The sequence below is a fragment of the Oryx dammah genome, unplaced genomic scaffold, assembly GCF_014754425.2.
Source record: "Oryx dammah isolate SB20612 unplaced genomic scaffold, SCBI_Odam_1.1 HiC_scaffold_11, whole genome shotgun sequence".
In the NCBI taxonomy this organism is placed as follows: Eukaryota; Metazoa; Chordata; class Mammalia; order Artiodactyla; family Bovidae; genus Oryx; species Oryx dammah.
In genome coordinates, this window is record NW_024070195.1 from 35,323,297 (window position 1) to 35,341,353 (window position 18,057).

At 58.4% G+C, this 18,057-nt stretch overlaps 1 protein-coding gene across 5 annotated transcripts; it reads right to left on the reverse strand.

The window, feature by feature from the left end:
- Positions 1-330: 330 nt before the first annotated feature.
- MDFI (MyoD family inhibitor) lies at positions 331-16,851 on the reverse strand. Of its 5 annotated transcripts, none has more exons than XM_040249715.1 (5): positions 16,632-16,851; positions 14,965-15,051; positions 7,484-7,669; positions 4,348-4,572; positions 331-1,164 (listed from the first exon to the last, which is right to left on the reverse strand). In XM_040249715.1, the coding sequence occupies exons 2-5, from the start codon at positions 15,038-15,040 to the stop codon at positions 908-910; spliced, it is 744 nt and encodes a 247-aa protein (XP_040105649.1). In that variant the 5' UTR covers positions 15,041-15,051; positions 16,632-16,851; the 3' UTR covers positions 331-907. The 5 variants fall into 5 exon arrangements, with proteins under 5 accessions (XP_040105649.1, XP_040105650.1, XP_040105646.1 ...); XM_040249716.1 differs by lacking the exon at positions 16,632-16,851 and adding an exon at positions 15,255-15,381; XM_040249712.1 differs by lacking the exon at positions 16,632-16,851 and adding an exon at positions 15,190-15,381.
- Positions 16,852-18,057: the final 1,206 nt, after the last annotated feature.

Here is an 18,057-nt window from a genome sequence, read left to right on the forward strand (position 1 = left end):
GCCTCCGAGCCATCGTGGCTTTGAGAAACTGGAGTCAGCAGGAGATTAATTAATCAAAACCTGAACACATCTGCTGTTAATTAATTCTATGCCAAGGGTTAACTCTTCCCTGTCTGGGCTTCTCCACCCCTTTGGCCGGAAGAGGGAAATAAAGGTGGAGAGTGGGTACCCCTCTTCCTTCCTTCCCTCAGGGGGAGACATGAAACAAGGGTGGGGGGCCCAGAAGCCAGGAAAGCCCTATTCATTTGGGAGGGTGCCGGGAGGGCTGTGGGAGTGTTTGCTTTTGAGAGTCCTGGTCCCCGGCTGCTACTCATGAGTCCTGAGGAAATCTGAGATGGACATACATCTTTATTTACAGCAACAAATAGAACAGACCCACCCTCCACTCCCTCCCTCTCCCCTTCCAGTCTTTTCTATACCGTTCCCCCCTCCCACCCCACCCTGGGCCCAAGGCCAGCCCTGCCCTCCGGGGTCACTGTATGGGTCAGGCCCCCCCCCCCAAGACCCCAGGAGGGGGACTGGGGAGGGGTTTGGCTGAGGTTGGGTGGAGTGTGTTTCTTTTCACATTTTGCTGTCCTCGAAGCCTGGGATGGGGGGCAGGGGAGGCAGGCACAGGGGCAGTGAGAGGTAGAGAAGCGCACAGCCCCAGTGCCCCAGCCTCCCCCATGTCCCTGCCCCTCCCCCAACTTTCACAGTGTTCGGCAGCCCTGGCAGCTGATCCAGGAGCAGTGCCCCCTCCTGTTGCCCCCGACTAGGTCCTGGGAAACCGGGAAGGAGGACCGGCACCCCCTCTCACCGGGCTGGGGCTCCAGGAGGGTGCAGGGCGGATGGCAAGGGCCCAGGGGGAGGGGCGGCGCGGCCTGGGGCGACAGCCAGGGACACGGGTGGCCTCTGGAGCGTGCAGGGGTCAGGAGGAGAAGCAGAGGCCGCAGCACTCCATGCAGATCTCCAGGCAGTCGGCCGACTCGCAGCAGGCGTCCAGGATGCCGCAGTCCAGGTCGCAGGGCAGGTCGCAGTCGGCACACTCGCCGGAGCCGCAGCAGCAGCAGCAGAGGCACGAGTCCTCGGAGCTGCAGGAGCCGCACGTGGCGCAGTCCAGGACCAGGTTGCACAGCGTCAGGAACTCGCAGAACAGGCAGGACAGGATGCAGTGGACGCAGCAGTCTGCGGCGAGAGGGCCGGGGGCTCACTCGGTGAGTAATGACGCTCGTGCAACCCTCCCTGGGCACTGGGAAATGGGGGCCCACCTTCCAGGTGACCCCAAGACACAGGGAAGTCACAGGGAGCGAGGGTCTGAAACCCAGCAGCCTAGATCCTGAGTCCCTGCTTCCGAGGGACCGACTCCCTCAGTCGTTTATCTATTTCATGAACATACGCAGGATGGTTATGTTCCAGACCCTGTTCTAAGTGTTGCGCAGGAATTAAACTCATTTAAACTTGTAACAAAGAAGAGTTGATTCATTGGAAAAGACTCTGATGCTGGGAGGGACTGGGGGCAGGAGGAAAAGGGGACGACAGAGGATGAGATGGCTGGATGGCATCACCGACTCGATGGACGTGAATTTGAGTGAACTCCGGGAGTTGGTGATGGACAGGGAGGCCTGGCATGCTGCGATTCATGGGGTCGCAAAGAGTCGGACACTACTGAGCGACTGAACTGAACTGAAATGAAACTTGTAACAACTCCTTGAGGTGGGGCTGTGTCAACCCCTCGATAGAGATGAAGAAACGGAGGCTCAGAGAAGTTTCTTCAAAACTGATCCAGGGACTTCCCTGGTGGTCCAGTGGTCAAGAATCCACCTGCCAATGCAGGGGATACTGGTTGGATCCCTGGTCCAGAAAGATCCCACATGCTGTGGAGCAACTAAGCCCACGGACCACAACTACTGAGCTTGTGCCCTGGAGCCTGGGAATTGCAGCTGCCGAGCCCACGTGCCTTAGAGCCCTGCTTCGCAACAAGAGAAGCAATGAGAAGCCTGCACATTGTGACTAGAGTAGACCCCGCTCTCTGCAACTAGAGAAAGGCTGAGCACAGACAAAAGTGAAATAAATAGATAATCTATGCGGAATCCTACCACCCTGCTCAGCTCTTGCCCAGTGACAGCATCCTCACTCACTCCCCGCCTTTGGCCACCCCTGCATTCACACGGAGGCCAGAGGACCCTTGGAAGACTTCCATTTGATTCCATCCTTCCCGCCCTTAGAACCCTCTAGCGGCTTCCACTTCCCTGGGAGGAAAAACCCAGAGTGCTCAGTGACCCCCAAGGCCCCTCTCCCATCACTCCGCCGTGGCCACACTGGCTGCTCCCCGTCCTGCAGGCACGGCCTCCTTGTTCTCTCAGTGCTCTGGCCCCAGAAACCTGCTCCGCTCACTCTCTCTCTCCTCCTTCAAATGTCTCCCCTCGGTGAAGCCTTCCTCGAGCATCCTCTTCAATAGTGCAAGCTGCCCACCTGACCCCAGCACCCCCGTCCCCTCCCACAGGCCTGCTCTGCCTCCCTGCCTAGGACTCATCACCTTCCACGGCTTACACAGCTCTGCCACCTACTAGAGTACCAGCATCAAAAGGGCGGGCATCCAACACTGGCACACTATGGGTGCTGAGTAAATAAATATAAGGGGAAGGAATTAACGCATGCTCCCGCCCTTGGGCATCCAGCTGGATGTGGCGGCGCTGGCTCAGCAGCCCAGGCTCTGAACTGCTCAGCGTGTGGCCAGGGTGCTTGGCTGGCACTCATCCCAGGGGCCAGGCCATAGGCCGTGTCCAGTTCCCCTGACCAGGCGGGCCCCTGGCACAGGCTGCTGGTCCGGTGGGAGTCTCACACTGCCACGGTGGCTCTGATGACCACACCCCGGTCCTGTGTACAGGGAATCTTTTGCAACCCTATGAACTGTAGCCTGCCAGGCTCCTCTGTCCATGGGATTCTCTAGGCAAGAATACTGGAGTGGATTGCCATGCCATCCTCCACGGGCTTCTCCCTACTCAGGGATGGAACCCATATCTCCGAGGTCTTTTGAGTTGGCAGGTGGGTTCTTTACCACTAGCACCACCTGGACGCCCCACTAGGAGCCTCACCTCTCACCAGTCCTCCCCTGGAACTTCATCAACTAGCCGCATAAGCCAGCTCTCACCTCCGTGCTAACGTGCCCTGGCTGGATCCTCCTGCTGGTCCCTTAAGGCTTGCTCGGACACCTCCAGAGCCTTCCCAGACTCCCCTCCCCAGTTTTCGGGTCTGGTGTGGGTATCCCCGTGTTCACTTTATCACTCCTCATTTATCATATCGCAGAGTGAGATGACCTGTTTGTGTCTCTCATGAAAGCCTTATGAAACCATGTCCTGGGTACCCCGCACACTGCACAGTGCCTGGCTCATGGGTCATGTTCTGTTAACTTTGTTTCATTTTAAAACATATTTATTTATTTATTTGGCTGTGCTGGGTCTTATTTGTGGTATTCCCCGACCAGGAATCAAATCCAGGCCCCTTGCATTGGGAGCGTGGAGTCTTAGCCACTGGACCACGAAGGAATGCCTCCCTGTTCACTTTAAATGTACAAATATCCCCTTCATAAATAAGGTTCTTGGGCATAATCTGCTCTGGGGAGGAAGGGTGAAAGTTATGAACGTAGTCATGTACAAAGGTGTACACTGAATTCTGTACACTGATTTCAGGTGTACACTGAATTCTGTCTGCAGAGGACCAGCCAGAGTCTCCCAACATGGAGAGAAATTACTTAAAAGTTCTGGGGTTAAGGCCAAGCATCACTGGGTTACAGGCAGCCATCACCTTGCTGAACTCATGCCTGTGGGGTGGGGGACCTGATTGCCCAGGGCAGCCCCCAGAGGACCTCTGTGTGGCAGGAACAATGGCGGATGTATCCAGGTGCTCTGACCTCCCACTGCACTTTGCACCCCCCACATTCCCCCCAATTAAGCATCTGATGGTGCATTTTATTCTGCCATTGTGCTCTCAGTAGGCAAATGGTCCATTCCACAAGGAAAATTTGTTTCCAGAAATGGGGTGGCTTTGGTTGGACCAGCCCAGATGGTTCCATTCCCTGTTACAGCAGCTCTAAGAGAGGAGGGATGAGAAGCGGTGGTCTTGAGAGTTCAGATGTGTCTCCCTTTACCCAGCAAGTGTTCTCTGCAAGGTTATCTGTCTTGCATCAGATTCCCTGGAGAGCTTGTTAAAATCTAGACTCCTGGGCCCCACCCAGAGGTTTGGACCTTGAGGGCCTGGCATGGGGATAGGGTGCCATGCTTCTAAGCAACCTAGTAAAGATGCTGCTGCCGCTCCCTGCATCAGACTTCTGGAGGCTTCTCCTCTGGGGAGGCGGAGTGGGGTGCTTACCTTCCTGCGCCTGGAGGGGAATCTGGGAGGCAGCGGACTTGGTGCTCCCCTTGCTCTTCTTGCTGCCCTGGCTAGCGAGAGATGGGTGCGTCTGCAACTTCCGGTGGGCCTTGGGGCCACCCAGGGCACCGTTCCCCGTCCGCCTGGCGCCGCCCAGCTCCGAGGGGTGGCCAGAGCCATTCGCCACTAGTGGGGTGCAGTCCAAGGGGTTCCCCTGGGGCTGGCCTACAGAGACCATGAGAAAAGGGCGATGGAGAAGGTGGGGGATGGGGTGACCAGCACAGTCTCCCAGGGTTCTGCTCGACTCCTGCTGGCTTCGTTCCTAGATACACCCCAGGTTACCTAGCTGATCTGCATTTTTGCAGACGAGGAGATGGAGGCCCAGAGAGCAGAACTGACTTGCCCAGAAGCGCATCACAAAATAGCCTCCAAGTGGAGCCTGGCCCCTGACTTCCAGGCCGGGGGTCATTCAAGAATAGACAGAGGTGCAGGCAAGAGAAGAAGCACAGGGGCCTGCACCCCACCTTCTTACCCCACGTGAAATCCACTCTCCTGCCCTTGGGGTCTGGGGATTTTGGTGAGAGTGGTGGCGGAGAGGGGTGGAGGGGCAGCTGGGAAGTAGTTAATTGTCACCTCAGCCCCTGCCAAGCCCCCAGCTGCTTCTGCCCTTCGAGTGCCGGGTGATTCATTGGAAACATCTGTTTGGAGATGAACGCCTTGCCCTGGAATCCAGGGGGGCTCCTCACAGCAGCGCCCCAACCTCCTGCTCCTTCCGCCCCCAGCTCCCCTGCCCCTGCTGGAAGAAAGTTTGCTCAGTGGCCCTTGGGGTCCGGGTGGGGAGCGGGAGAGGGAAGAGGGAGGCCAGTAGGGAGACCTCAGAAGCCAGGAACCCTGGGTCCCCATCCCAGACTGAGGGACCAAACCAGCTTATCAGTGGGGTGTGGGGAAAATGGTCCTGGAGAGCATGCCAGCACCTGGTTCCTTCCCTCACCTCACTCAGGTTTGCCCACTTGGAAGGTACGGTTCTGTGCCCAAAAGATGAAGGCAGGTGTGTGTGTGTGTGTGTGTCTGTGTGTCAGGGCAGGAGTCTGAGAAGGGGTCACAAGAGTTCGAGGACCCCTCTGCTCAGGGCCCCTGACTCCTGAGTGGGATCTTCTGGCCCTGAGGACCCTGAGTAAATGTGTAAATTTTGGGCACTTCCTTCTCTCTGGCCCTGGGGTCTGGATCCCCAGGTCCCTCCAGGCCAAACCTCCGGGTCTGGATTGTGGCAGGAGATGTCGGGGGGCGGTGGGGGGTGCTGGAGGCTGAGGGGACAGAAGGGGGCCTGACTGGGGGTGCTGGGCCTTCGGTAATGGTGGGAGCACTTCGCCGGGCACCCACTGCATGCCAGCACTGTTCAGAGCACTCAGGGTGCGAATTGTTCTCTGTATTGCTATGGGGCGGTACCCTTTTACAGATGAGGAAACTGAGTCCCAGAGATGTACAGAAACTTGCTCAAGGTCACACAGATAAGGGTCAGAGGTAGGATCAGCCTGGAGGCTAAAAGGTGGGACTCCAAGGGCAGAGGGGCAAGGAGGGGGGCAGAAGTTGGGAGACAAAGGGCTGAGGAATGAATTGCTACTACCACAACCATCACTACTCTTGTAATTAGTAGCCAACACGCTTTGAGCTGTGACGAGGTGCCAGATACAGTGCTGAGAGTCCTATGTGTAATGATTTCGTTAAGCATCAAACAGAACTACTGTTACTAGCCCATTTTATAGATGAAAAAACCAGGGCCCAGAGAGGGTAAAACTTGCCAGAGCTTCCATAGCTAGGCAGTGGAGTGGGAAGGAGAAAGGAGCTGAGGACAAGCTTGGGGGTGGCAGGGGTCAGGACAAGATGGAAGACAGAGCCGGGAACCTTTGGCCCTGAGCAGCAGCTGTGCCTGCATCTGGGTCAACAGGGGTAAGGCCATGGGAAATGGCCAGGCCTGAATCATCCTGCCCCCACCTCTGGGCTCCACGGTGGGGTGGCGGGGTGGGGGGATGACTGCGCTGAGTCCTTGGCCAGCTTTGGTGCCCTCTGCCCTGCTGCCTAAACACAGGCACAGTGACCAGAGGGCGGGGGCGTGTGGTGAGCTGAGGGCCCTGGGGGATTTGGGCAGACACAGAGCTCGCCTGTGGCCACGGCCGTGGGGGCTGAGTCACAGAGCAAACACCCAGGGCCACTGGACACAGGAGCGTCTGTCCCTTCCAGGCCCTCTCCTCCGTGGCCATGGCGTTTACCTCTTTCTCTCGGTCCTGCTGGTGGGTGTGTCTCAAGGGCAGTGTGCTAGCAGGATTAGTAACCCTGACTTCCAGGGTGTCCAGCTTACCCCAAATGCCCTGCCTGAAAGCGGCTGCATGACTCTGCCATGCCAGCAGGGCAAGCAGGCATAGGACAGAGCCCTGGGCCAGGAGACTTGAGCTCCCCGGTCTGTGTCCAGGGTGAGGGAGCCTCAGCTTCCTCATCTGTAAAATGGGCTTGGCAAGAGCTATCCAGCTGCCTCACTACAGGCTGATTTGGAGAGTCTGAGGGCTCATACAGAAAAAGAAAGTTGAAAAGTACCAGTGTGTCCCATAGATTTTGCCGATCTTACTGGCAATTACAAAATGATTTTGGAAGCCCCTTCCTCTGCTTCTGAGGGTGATGGTGGCGAATTCTCCCCCTCCAGGACCTCCTCGGAGACACGGAGCCAAACCAGGGAACACAGCTGAGTCTTGCTCCTTTCTACTCAGAGCAACTAGAAGCGTCTCTCCTGCCACTTTGCTCTTGACATCCTGAAAGCTGGGCTGCCTCGGGCTCCGATTTCCTGCCCTCGGGCCCCAGCACCCCCCCTAGACTGCACGAGCTCTCGTTCTGAACCACACTGCCTGCAGCCTGTCCACACTCATTCTGAACTAGTTTTATCCAAATCATTTTGTGGATAGAAATGATGTGGATGTCCTCCTAGACAGCAAGGACAGTGACAATGTCTTACACCCTTCCACTGCCCACACCTCAAAGTCCTGGCCCAGGCTAGGCTCCCATGGGCACCTAAAGCCCATCTGTGTTGGATTCCCTAGAGTGGACCCCCACTTATTGCCACACCAAACCCCAGACCCCTAGGACTCACGTGTCACAGCTTCTATGGGGACATCGAGGTCAGTGCTGTCCAGGGCCTGGGGGGCCCCAGGGTCATTGCCTTGGGTCATGGGGGGTGCCGTTGCTTCCTCCAGGGAGCCCTCCTCAAGCGCTGCCTCCACGGGGTGAGCAGATCCGGTCACTACCTCCAGCCCAGGGAGGAGGGATGGGGTCTGGGCTAGAAAAAAGCAGACGACTGAGGGACATCTTCCTGGCGCCCTCCGGCTGGCCCAGCCCTGGTCCCCTCCCCGCAGCCCAGAATGCCCTGAGCCCTCATTCTTGGTCTCTGTACCAGTTACCCAGCGCTTACCCTATCTGGTAACGGTGCCAGCCTCTAAAATAGAAAGTTCTCAAACCACAGCCCGTGAACGAGCAAGGGTGTGTGTACGTGTTGTGTGTGTGTGGTCAGGAGGGGGCCAGAGATGCATGGTACAAAGGAAAGTGGGGGAAGGAGGCAGAGACACAGTGCAGGAGAGAACAGACGGTCAGCGATGGGGAGATAGAAACAGGCATCCAGAGGGACGTGGAGAGAGAAAGAATCAAAAGGACGTGAAAGGTAGAAGCGAAGAGAGTGCATCAGAACTCGAGAGACCGGGCACGTAGACGCCCAGTGACAGACAACCCAGGACAGGCAAGCAACTAAGAGCAAGGCAGTGATGGAGAGAAAGATAAAGATGGGGGCAGAGGCAGAGGCGATGGAGAGGGCACAAGATACAGATGGAGAAACGGTGAGAAACCAGGGCAGAGAGAGAGGAGGATAGCACGAGAAAGAGTCCGAGAAGCCTGGGGCGAGGCGGAGGGGCTCCAGGCAGGAAGAGAGACCGGGAGACGGCCCAAGAGGGCTGGAAGAGGCGGCCAGCAGCCACATGTAATTACAGTGAGCGGCTTGGTCCCTCTCTCCAGGGTGGGCGGAGGGCAGACATGGAGCCACCTTCAAACCCACAGTTCCTGAGGCAGCAGGACCAGGACCAGCTGGGCCCAAGAAGGAAAGTTCTGGGGGCTGGGAGGTGGCACGGGGAGGCAGAAAGGTGACCGGGCGTGGGAAAGCCTGAGGGTGGACAGGAGAAAGTGAGGCCTGGGGTCACGGGGCCAGGGGCCGAGGTGGGGCAATGATGGGGTGCAGCTTGGGCCTCCCATCAGACCCCAGATTGTGCAGTGGAAATGACAGGGGCCCCCCAAGAGGGTGACCCTTCTCCCAAGCCCTGATGGGAGCAGGGGAGATGGAAATGGAGACCAAAGGGCCTAGGGAGGGGAGAGCCACACAGGGAGCCGCAGAGAAAGACGAGAAAGGGTGATGAAATCCAGACAGTAAGAGGTCAGCGCCCACCCGTCCGTCCACACCACGGAGAGATCACGAGACACACCTGCAGGGACAGAGACTAGGCTTAGAGACAGCAGCGGAGCCGACCGCAGAGCACGGATGGCCTTAAGCACAGGGTCTTTCTCTGAGCTGTCTCCAAATGAGGGCAGGGAGATATAAGAGGGAGCAATTCAGGTTGGGCAAGCGGGTCTAGGGGGCAGGAGCATCTGGAGGGGAGGGGACGATCCAGGGCCTCAGAGACCCCTGGACGATCCTTGTTCCAAAGACTCTGGTCTCCCATGGCAGGGGGTGGAGGCTCCAGGAGCCCCATGGAGGTTGCACAGAGAGCGGCAGGCGTGCTCCAACCTGCCCCGGGGAAACCACTGGCCCTGCCTGGAGCTGGGAGCTGGGACAGGGAGGAGGGCGCACTGGGGCTGCAGCCACCCCTGGAGGGTGGCAGTTATGTGCTGGGAACCCCTCCTGGTGCCCAGGGAGGCAGGGGGTGAGTTCCTCCAGCCCCATTCATTCCTTAAGCTCCTCTCACCACCTGGCTAATAGGTTAATAGGAGGACAAGTGTTTTTTTGCTGGGCCTAGGGGAAGGAGGGGAGCAGAGATGACCCCCAAGGGGGAGCCAGGCTGCTCACCTAGTGGTGGAGGCTGATCTACAGCGGAGCAGAGGGGATGCTGGAGGCCAAGACCAAGCTGAGAGGGAGACTCACAGCTTGAGTTCTAGATCCCAGGAAGGGAGGGGGCTGCCCAGCTCCAGCCGCTAGCCCCAGGGGCGTCCTGCCAGAGCCCGGAAGTGGGAGTGCTGACCCTCCCAGGCACTGTAATGACAGAGGCCCGAGCCAGGAGCTGGAAGACCCAAGCCCTGGTTTTTACCGGATACCAGCTTGGGCGAGTTACTAGGACTTAGGTCACCTTGCATGAAAAGGGGACAAGCATGCTTATCCCTCAGGGTTTCAAAGAGTAAATGAAACCCTCAGCAGTACCTGGCACGCAGGGGGCCACTCCCATACGCTTCCCCCGCCCGTCCCCTGCCTGACCTCTCTCCTCTCCCTTCCTTCCTTTCCTCCTTCCTTCCTGTGCTGTTTGGTGTGACAGCGACGACACACCCCCCAGTACGTCAAGCACTGGGTGGACCACAGTGAGAAAGCCCAGGTCACTGACCCAGGAGCTCTCTGTTGGGGTGGGGGTGGGTGAGAGTCACACACACTGAAGGGCAAGGGTTACAGCAGGGGCAGCTAAGGACTGTGGAAGCCAAGAAGGCGGGTGCTCATCCCTGGGGTGTGGTGTGTGTGTATGTGTGTGTGTGAGTCTAGGAGGCTTCCTGGAGAAGGCAATGCCCATATCGGGTCTTGAATAATCAGTCAGCAAACAAGAGGGAAAGGATGTTTTGAGACCAGCAGCAGACCCCAGCGTGAATAGCTGCGGAGTGAACGAGGGAAGATAGAGTAACTGCGTGGCGGGCCTTATGGTCACGTCCCAGGCTTTCTCCTGAGGTCACCAGGGCACAGAGAGGTGACACTGTCACTCTTGGAGTGGAAGGAGCTGAGCCTGCAGCTCTCTTGGGCCCCCAGGGTTGGAGAGAGAGGAAATTGAGAAAGCAGGATTAGGAGACGGGTCCCCACCCCAGCCCTCCTCCCCGACATGTCGACTGCCATGCTCTGGGCAGTCTCTCCTCACTGTCACCTACAGGGCTGGTGACCTTGAATCTGGTGAGAACAGGAAATTACAGAGAGCCCAGACGAGGTCCTGAGGAGGCCCCTCCTGCAGGAAGCCTGCCATTCTGGGGTGAGCATCAGACCATGGAAGGAAACCAGGGAGGGAAAGTAAATCCAGTCCAGTTATCTTGACCTGGAAACACAGACAGACAGACCTCTTGGAGCCAGAGGGCAGTGGAGGGGACCCAGCAGACGCTGTGAAACTCTGAGGGCAGAAGGGTAAACTGCAGAGGGTGCAGAGATGGGGAGAAGGCTGAGGAGGACCAAGAAGCGGTGGGGAAACGTGTCTGTGGGTGCTGCACGGCCCGGGGGCCATGACGCCAAGATGCTGAACCAAAAGCAGCTCTCACCGCGAGCACACGGGGCAGCAAACCCAGATAAAAGGCCAACCATCAAGAGGCCAAAAGACCCTAGTTTTCCTTCTTGGGACCAGGAGACCCCTGCTCGGCCCCAGAGGGGAGAACGTCTCTAAGGAGAAACTTCTGGAGGGTGGGGAGGCCAGCAAAGGCCAAGGGCCACCGGGTGGACAAGCAGCTTAAGTTGCCTAGGCATGAAGGCACCTGCCCAGGGTGGGGGTGGTGTGCGAATCCCTGGTTGGAGTCCTGCCCTCCCTGGAGGTACCATCTGCTCACCCACAGGTACATCTGCCCCATCTGATCAAACAGCCAGTTTTTTCTAATGTGCACAGGAGTAATTCCCAGGAAATGGCAACCCACTCCAGTATTCTTGCCTGGAGAATTCCATGGACTGAGGAGACTGGTAGGCTGTACTCCATGGGGTTGCAAAGAGTCAGACACGACTGAGTGACTATCACTCACTCACTCCAGGGGTTGGGACTCTGCACCTCCTATATGTCTTGCTGCTGCTAAGTCGCTTCAGTCGTGTCCGACTCTGTGCGGCAACCCACCAGGCTTCCCCATCCCTGGGATTCTGCAGGCAAGAACACTGGAGTGGGTTGCCATTTCCTTCTCCAATGCATGAAAGTGAAAAGTGAAAGTGAAGTCGCTCAGTCGTGTCTGACTCTATCGACCCCATGGACTGCAGCCCACCAGGCTCTTCCGTATATGTCTTGAGATGCAGTCAAAATAATAATAATAATAATAAATTAAAAATAAGATAATTGTATACTGGGAGCCAGCCATGCGGTGGGCATCTCTGAGCAGAAGCCCCAGTCCTACACCTCTCTCAAGGGTCTCCAAAGAAGAAATGCAAAGGCAAGGGCCCCTATGCCTGGATATACTCTCATCCTTGGCACAGGACAATGCCTTGAGTTCTGGAAAGACAGCCTCAGAAGAGGGTGGAAAGGTCACGTTTAAATCCATAAGCCCGAGAGGGAAGCGGAAAGACTCGAGCTTCAGCTGGACCCTGGGCGCTCCCTTTGCTTGCCATTCCTGGACCGAGAGAGAGTTGGGGGGACCTCTTCCAGGTGGGATGGGTTCAGCCCAAGCCTGGAAAGGGCCCACAGGACCCACGTCCTTGAGCTCTCATGCCTGCTTCCTCCAGCCGAGCCCGCTCTCCTGTCTTTGTGGACAGTGGGCCCAGCCTTTCCCCCTGGTGCAGAGACACCCGGGATCTGATCTGCTCAGAGAGCAGTGACTGGAGACCTTCATCCCAGTCCCTCCTTGACCTGGTATTCAAGGCCTCAGTCTATGCCTTCAACCTAATCAATGGACAGGATCCTGTGTTCCAGGTCGACTGACCTCTCCGTGGTCCCAGGCCACCACCGGGCCTTCTGCCCAATCCATCCAGGCTTCTATTGTCCCTCTGGATCAGAAGGTCCTACCCCTCCCCTCTCCCCAAATCCAATCATCCTTCACCACCCAGCCAGAGGTTCACCTCTTCCTCCAGAAAGACTTCCCTGACCCTTGAGCCAACAGTCTCTCCTCGGAGTGGCCACTTCCTGAGGATTCAGCGCCCAGAGCTCCCTGCTGTAAACTGTAACTGGGAGTGAAGCGTGGGTCTTCAACCAGCCCTCCCCAGCTCTCGCTTGGGGCGGCGTCAGGGTCATCTTTGCACCCCCAGTGGCACTAAGCCAATGTCTGATGGTGAGGACTGAGTTCTGGAGTCTAGAATGCCCCAGGTTGGGAGGAGGAGAGAGAACCAGAAGGTGAGGATTAGGGTTGGCGCCTGGCACCGCGACAGTAAGAACGTGGGCTTGCTTGATACACACTGCGACCCATGGGACACAGGCCCAGGCCACCAGGCCAAGGACTGGAGAGGGCCTGAGCTGACCAGTTAGGCTGGGTCCGGCTGGCTTTATTTTAGGTCTGAAAGCTCCAATTCCCCAGGAAATTCACTTCAGAACCAAGAGCAGGAATGTGACGCCCCAGTGCTGGACAGAAATTTGCTGTGGGTTAGGGAGCCAGGCTCCCGGGGCTCTCAGGGCTGGAGGAGGAGGAGGCCACTGGAGAAGCCAAGGGTGCGGGGGCTTGGCCACCCGCCCCTGACCAGAGCTTCCCCGAGCCCCCTTGCTCCCGTTTGCATCCTGGGCGGCTGAGGGAGGGGCTGACTTGCTACCCCCCGGGGTAGTGCCTGGCCTTGCTGTTCTGTCAGCGCTCAGCAGGGAGCGTGGGGGATTCTGGTCTCAGATTCAGGCGTCTGTGGGGTTTTGGCTGGGTCTCCTGCGGTTTGGGCTTCCTGGGCAGCAAGCTCAATCTCCCAAGGCGGCAGAGCCAGGCCTTCTTGTGTTATGAAAGCCACATTGTCTGGCCCTACCCAGGCTGGGGAGGGGGCTTGCTGGGGCTTGGGCCTCAAGTTACAGCCCAGGACTTAGCCCTTTCCCAGTGGCCCACCCTGGCCCTTGTCCCGGCTCCAGGCTCCAGCACATTCAGCCCCTCCTCCCCCCTGCTGGGGCAGAACGGGTCACACAGGAGAGAGGGTCTTGGAAGGAGGGACTGGAGGAGAGAACAGAGAAGGTGAATAAGCCAGGGAAGAAGGCAGGGGAGACGGGGAGAGAGGTGGAGAATCAGGAGGCCGAGAAAGAGAGAAGGGGCAAGAGACAGAAAGAGCCTTCCCAGGCCCCTGCCCCAAGCTCTCCCCCCAGGCTCCAGAAGCCCATTCCTGAAGGAGTTTATATCCCAGAAGTCCCCACTCCAGGGCCCCCACATTCCGGGGGCAGCCTGAGGGCTGGCGGGATGTGGAGCAGACACATTGGTTTCATGTATGTGCGGGCCCCTGGCCAGCCGTCTGCCACTTGCCCTCCCATCACTTTAGACACCACCCCCCCAACTCCACAGCCCTGCGTCTCCAAAGGGCCAGCGTCCACATCAGGGAGACTTGGGTCTTTCCAAATGGGCAGACCAGTCCCTATGGGTGGATGTGGAGACTGAGGCCAGAGAGAGGAAGAAACTTGTCCAAGGCCATGCAGCAAGTTCAAGTCAGAGGTTCAGGATGAGACCTCCATTATTTGGAGACTCAAAGAGGGGAGAAAGGGCTTATGGGGCTGGGTGAGAGGGAGGCAGATGATCAGACTAACTAGAACTGAGATTAAAAGCATGACATCCCGGCCTGTGCTCCTGCCCGCCACCCTTCCGCCTTCCCCAATAAACCCAAGACGTTCCTGACCACTCCCTGTTGCTGCTGTCCACTGGGAGCCTCAGCACACATGTGTACGGTGAGAAGGTGGACAGAGAGCCACATCACCAGGACTCCCCAGGGCCCCTGCCCCCTTCCCAGGTCTCCTTAGGGAGTCGCAAACCCTGGGGAGGGGGGGACGCTCCTGCAGGAATAATTCCAGGGAAGTTACAGATCCTGTGTTTGGGGGAAGGGACAGTTCACTTGAGTGGTGGGCACTTGGTTGGGCTGAGTGCCTGAAATAGAGAAACGGGCAGAGAGAAGGAGGCGGGCCCGGGAGAAACTCTGTGTATGTGTGTATATGTGTGTGTGTGTGTGCCTGTGTGTGTGTGTGTGCAAGCAGGGTAGGAGTGGCGGGGGCTGGCCAGGCCCGGGTGGGGAGGAAGGCGAGCGAGAGGAGATGGCAAGGAGGGGAGGGGCCGATCCTGCAGCCGCTTGCTGTGGACAAAAGTTTTCGGGAAGCACTAGGCTCCGGCTAGGATGGGGGAAGGGAAGGAGAGAAACACTCAGACACCCCCACCTCCGCCTGAGGCCCCCATAAATATTTACACACTGGGCAGAAACGGTTGGGACACAAGTCCCAGACGGACAGACAGACACTGCGGTGTGTGTGTGTCTGGCATTGGGAGTGGGGAGAGCCGGAGCCAACTTGGCGCGGCCGCTGCCTCCGTTCGGGCCCTGCCCCCATCGTCCCAGCCCTCCACTCTCCTTGGACCCGGTCCCCGATACCCAGATTTCTCGCCCCCACCTCCACTCAGGGTCCCCCGAACCGTCTCCTCACTTCTCAAAGAGGAGAGGGGAGAATTACCAGCCACCCTCCCCCAGCCGCCTACCCCCGCTCCCGTCCGGTCTTTTTCTGCATCCCTGGTTCCTACCTGGGCCCGGGGCTGCGCTGGGGGCTCCATGGGGCGCGTCGCAGTGAGGGGGGTGCTGGCCACTCACCTGGGACATCGGCCTGGGACCTGCGAGAAACAAGGCTCAGCGGGTGTGGCGGAAGGTCCCCGCGCGCGCGCGCGCCGGGGGAAAGGGGGCCAGGGCAGGGGGCGATCCAGCGGCAGCCGCGCGCCCACCCCTCCCGGCTCGGTCCGGGACTGACTTACTCTGGTGAGCTGCGCGCCGCTCTCTCGCCTCGCGGGGATCACCGCGCGGGGCCTGCCATGCGCACCGGCCGCGGGCGCCCCAGCCCAGGGGCCACTCGGCTTCTCCGCGCCCCTCCCCTCTCACTCGCTCCTTTCTCGCATTTCGGCGCCAGCGCGCGCCTCTCGCTCCCTTGCTTCTGCCTCCTCTCCCTGCAGCCCCCTCGCTCCTCTCTGGCTCGCGTCGCCTCTTCCCTCCCCTCCTCTCCGGCCCACCCTCTCCCCGCCCCCTCCTCGCCTTCCCAGGCGCCCCCCCACCACGTCCCTCCCCCCGCGCCGGGCCAGGCGCTGCCTGGGCCGGACACGTCTGTCCGCGGGGCGCCACGGCTGGAGCCCCCACAGGAAGCCGGCTCCGCGCGTTTCCTCCGCGCTCTCGGAGCTGGGCCCCAGTCTCCCCAAATCTCCGCCCCCCTCCCAGGCCCAACTCCCCGGGAAGCTTGCAAAGGGGGCCGCGAGTTCCCCTTCGCCTGCGCTAAACTCTGCAAAAGTTTTGGAAAAAGCAAAAGAACGAGAGAGAGAAAAACCACGGTGATCACAACTACCTCGTGCCAATTGTCTGAGTATTTGTGGCCCCCAAATCTCGTTGTCCCAAAGATGGGGAGTGATCGAGTTTCTCAGGCACGCTTCGCCCACCCCCTCGGTCCCTGCCCGCGGTCCTAAGCTGTGGCATAGGCCGGGTGCCCACCCCGCCAGAAGCTATCCCTTCGGGAAATCCGGTTGGTGACATTTGAGCCTCCCGTGTCCCAAGAGCAGCCCTCAGCATCCCTGATTCCCCCACCCCCACCAGCCGCACGTGGGAATTTGGGTCAGAAACCCGGCTTTGGAGGCAAAGAGAGGTTCTGGAGTTCAGTCCTTCATTTGGCTCCATACTGGAATCCGAAGCCTTCCAAACTGCGGGGTGCTTGGGAAAGAGGCGAGAGTAAGACCCTCGTGGGGGAGGGGGTTGTGTGGGGGAGGGGCATCCGGGCGTCCCATCTGGAATTGAGCTGGATCCCTCCTCAGGGCGGGGGTAGGAAGGAGCTGCGACCAGACAGTCGTGGTGGGGGTGGGGGTGGGGGTGGGGGGTTAGTTCAGGGACCCTAGCTTGGCACCCGATCCCCGAGGAAGGGGGAGGCGTGGAGCCTGCGGCCCACCGGGTGAGGGGTGGGCGGGCCCGGAGACGTTCAGGTGGGACGCCCGCTAGGGTGACGGCGTCTGGCCGCACTAGCCTGGGAGCTGCGTCTGGGCTCCCCACCACGAGGGCCGGTGAGCAATTAGGGAGGCGGCGGCGGCGCCAGGCCAGTTCTCCCGGTTCCGCCTTCCAAGCCCAGGCTTGAAGCCGGGGCTGGGACGCGGGGGCCGAGCTAGGGACCCAGGGCCTCTTCTCGGTGTTCCCCAGCGCCCCCCACCCCGCAGTAGCTACTTACGACGCTCAAAGGTCCTCGTGGCGCCGTCGCAGCCAGGACCACTGTGGCCCCTAGGGGTCTCGCCACCAAGAGGCAGCGTCCCCGCGATGAGCCCAGGTGCCTCCGGCCGGAAGTGGAGGCCCCCCGGGTGGGGAGGAAGGGGTCCCACTCCCGGGGCCGGGCTGCCTGCTGAGGAGCCCGGCCTGGAGCCCCGGGAGCCAGCCGGGATCAGGCTGCTGTCTGGAAGTTCTGGGGAGCGGGGCGGATTCCCCTTTCCTCGCAATGGCTGAGTCACCGGGACGCACCCGCGGGGCTTGGCGACTGCAGCATTCTTACCGGTTTACCTGGACCCCGGAGCTTGGCCTCATCCGCCTCCAAGATTGGAAGTGGAAGGACATAAGCGGGGGTGGGGGTGGGGGACATTGTCTCCAGGGCAGCCTGCACTGTCTCTCTCCTCTCCTGCATGTGCGGCCCCTCCCTAAGCGCAGACCCCAGCCCTACACCATTAACCAGCCCCCCCACCCCTCTTCTCAGTCTCTATCCCCAGCCCCTAAACTCTGGATCCGCCCAGTCTCCCAGCCTCTCTGTCTGAAATCGCCTGCTTGGGATCAGAAGTCTATGTCTGGTTTGTTGGAAATGTAAAAACAGGCTTTAGATTTAATCCCACATGCTGATTATACAGGTGTGCTCAGTGTGTGAAAATTCAGCAAGCTGAACATTTATAGTGCAGGTACTTTCTTTTTTTTTTTTTTTAATGAGTATTATACTTGAATAAAAAGTTGGGAAAACAAAAACAAAAATACCCACTAATTAAAATCAGCATTCCAGGACAAAACACAGTATGGCGTGATGACCAGGTGGTGGGGTTTGGCATGGGACTCCAGTTCCAGACTTCAGTTCCACCATCTACCTGTTTTCCTGGGAAGTCCCTTTCCCTCTCTGAGCCTCAGGAGGAACACACATTGGGACCCTCCATGTGGACCTTAATAGTTTCAGTGCTATCCAGGATCAGCACTAGGATGAGGTAACTGGGAGACTCTGCTGGGTTGCGAAATTTGGGAAGGTGCCAATATAAAAAACATTGTAATTCGATATTAAAAAGTAAATCAGCAAATTACAGCCCTGCCAGCTAGCTGCCTATTTTTATAAATAGTTTTATTGGAACCAGGGCTGAGATTAAAGTGAAACGAGTGAGATGGGATCATGAAAATTCAGGTTTAGATCCTGTCTTCATTTAAAATGTTGGCATTTTGTTCATTAGAGATTTTTTGCATTAATTTCAATTTTTAGATATATTGCAGGAAAATATTGGTTTATGTTAATTACCAAGGGTTGTTTTTTTTTTTTTGCTGCTCCCTTAAAGTTTCATGCCTGAGCCTCACTTACTCTAGGCCTTGCACACCTCATCCTTGTCGTTGGCCTATTACTGTCTCTTCCCAAAGGACTT

Excerpts from the sequence above, each read along its gene's own strand:
- MDFI (XM_040249715.1), bottom strand. The coding sequence starts at position 15,040 with ATGTCCCAGGTGAGTGGCCAGCACCCCCCTCACTGCGACGCGCCCCAT. Across the intron at positions 7,670-14,964 it reads CAGCGCAGCCCCGGGCCCAG|CCCAGACCCCATCCCTCCTC; the intron begins GTAGGAACCAGG and ends GCTTTTTTCTAG. Across the intron at positions 4,573-7,483 it reads CCCCATAGAAGCTGTGACAC|GCCAGCCCCAGGGGAACCCC; the intron begins GTGAGTCCTAGG and ends TGGTCTCTGTAG.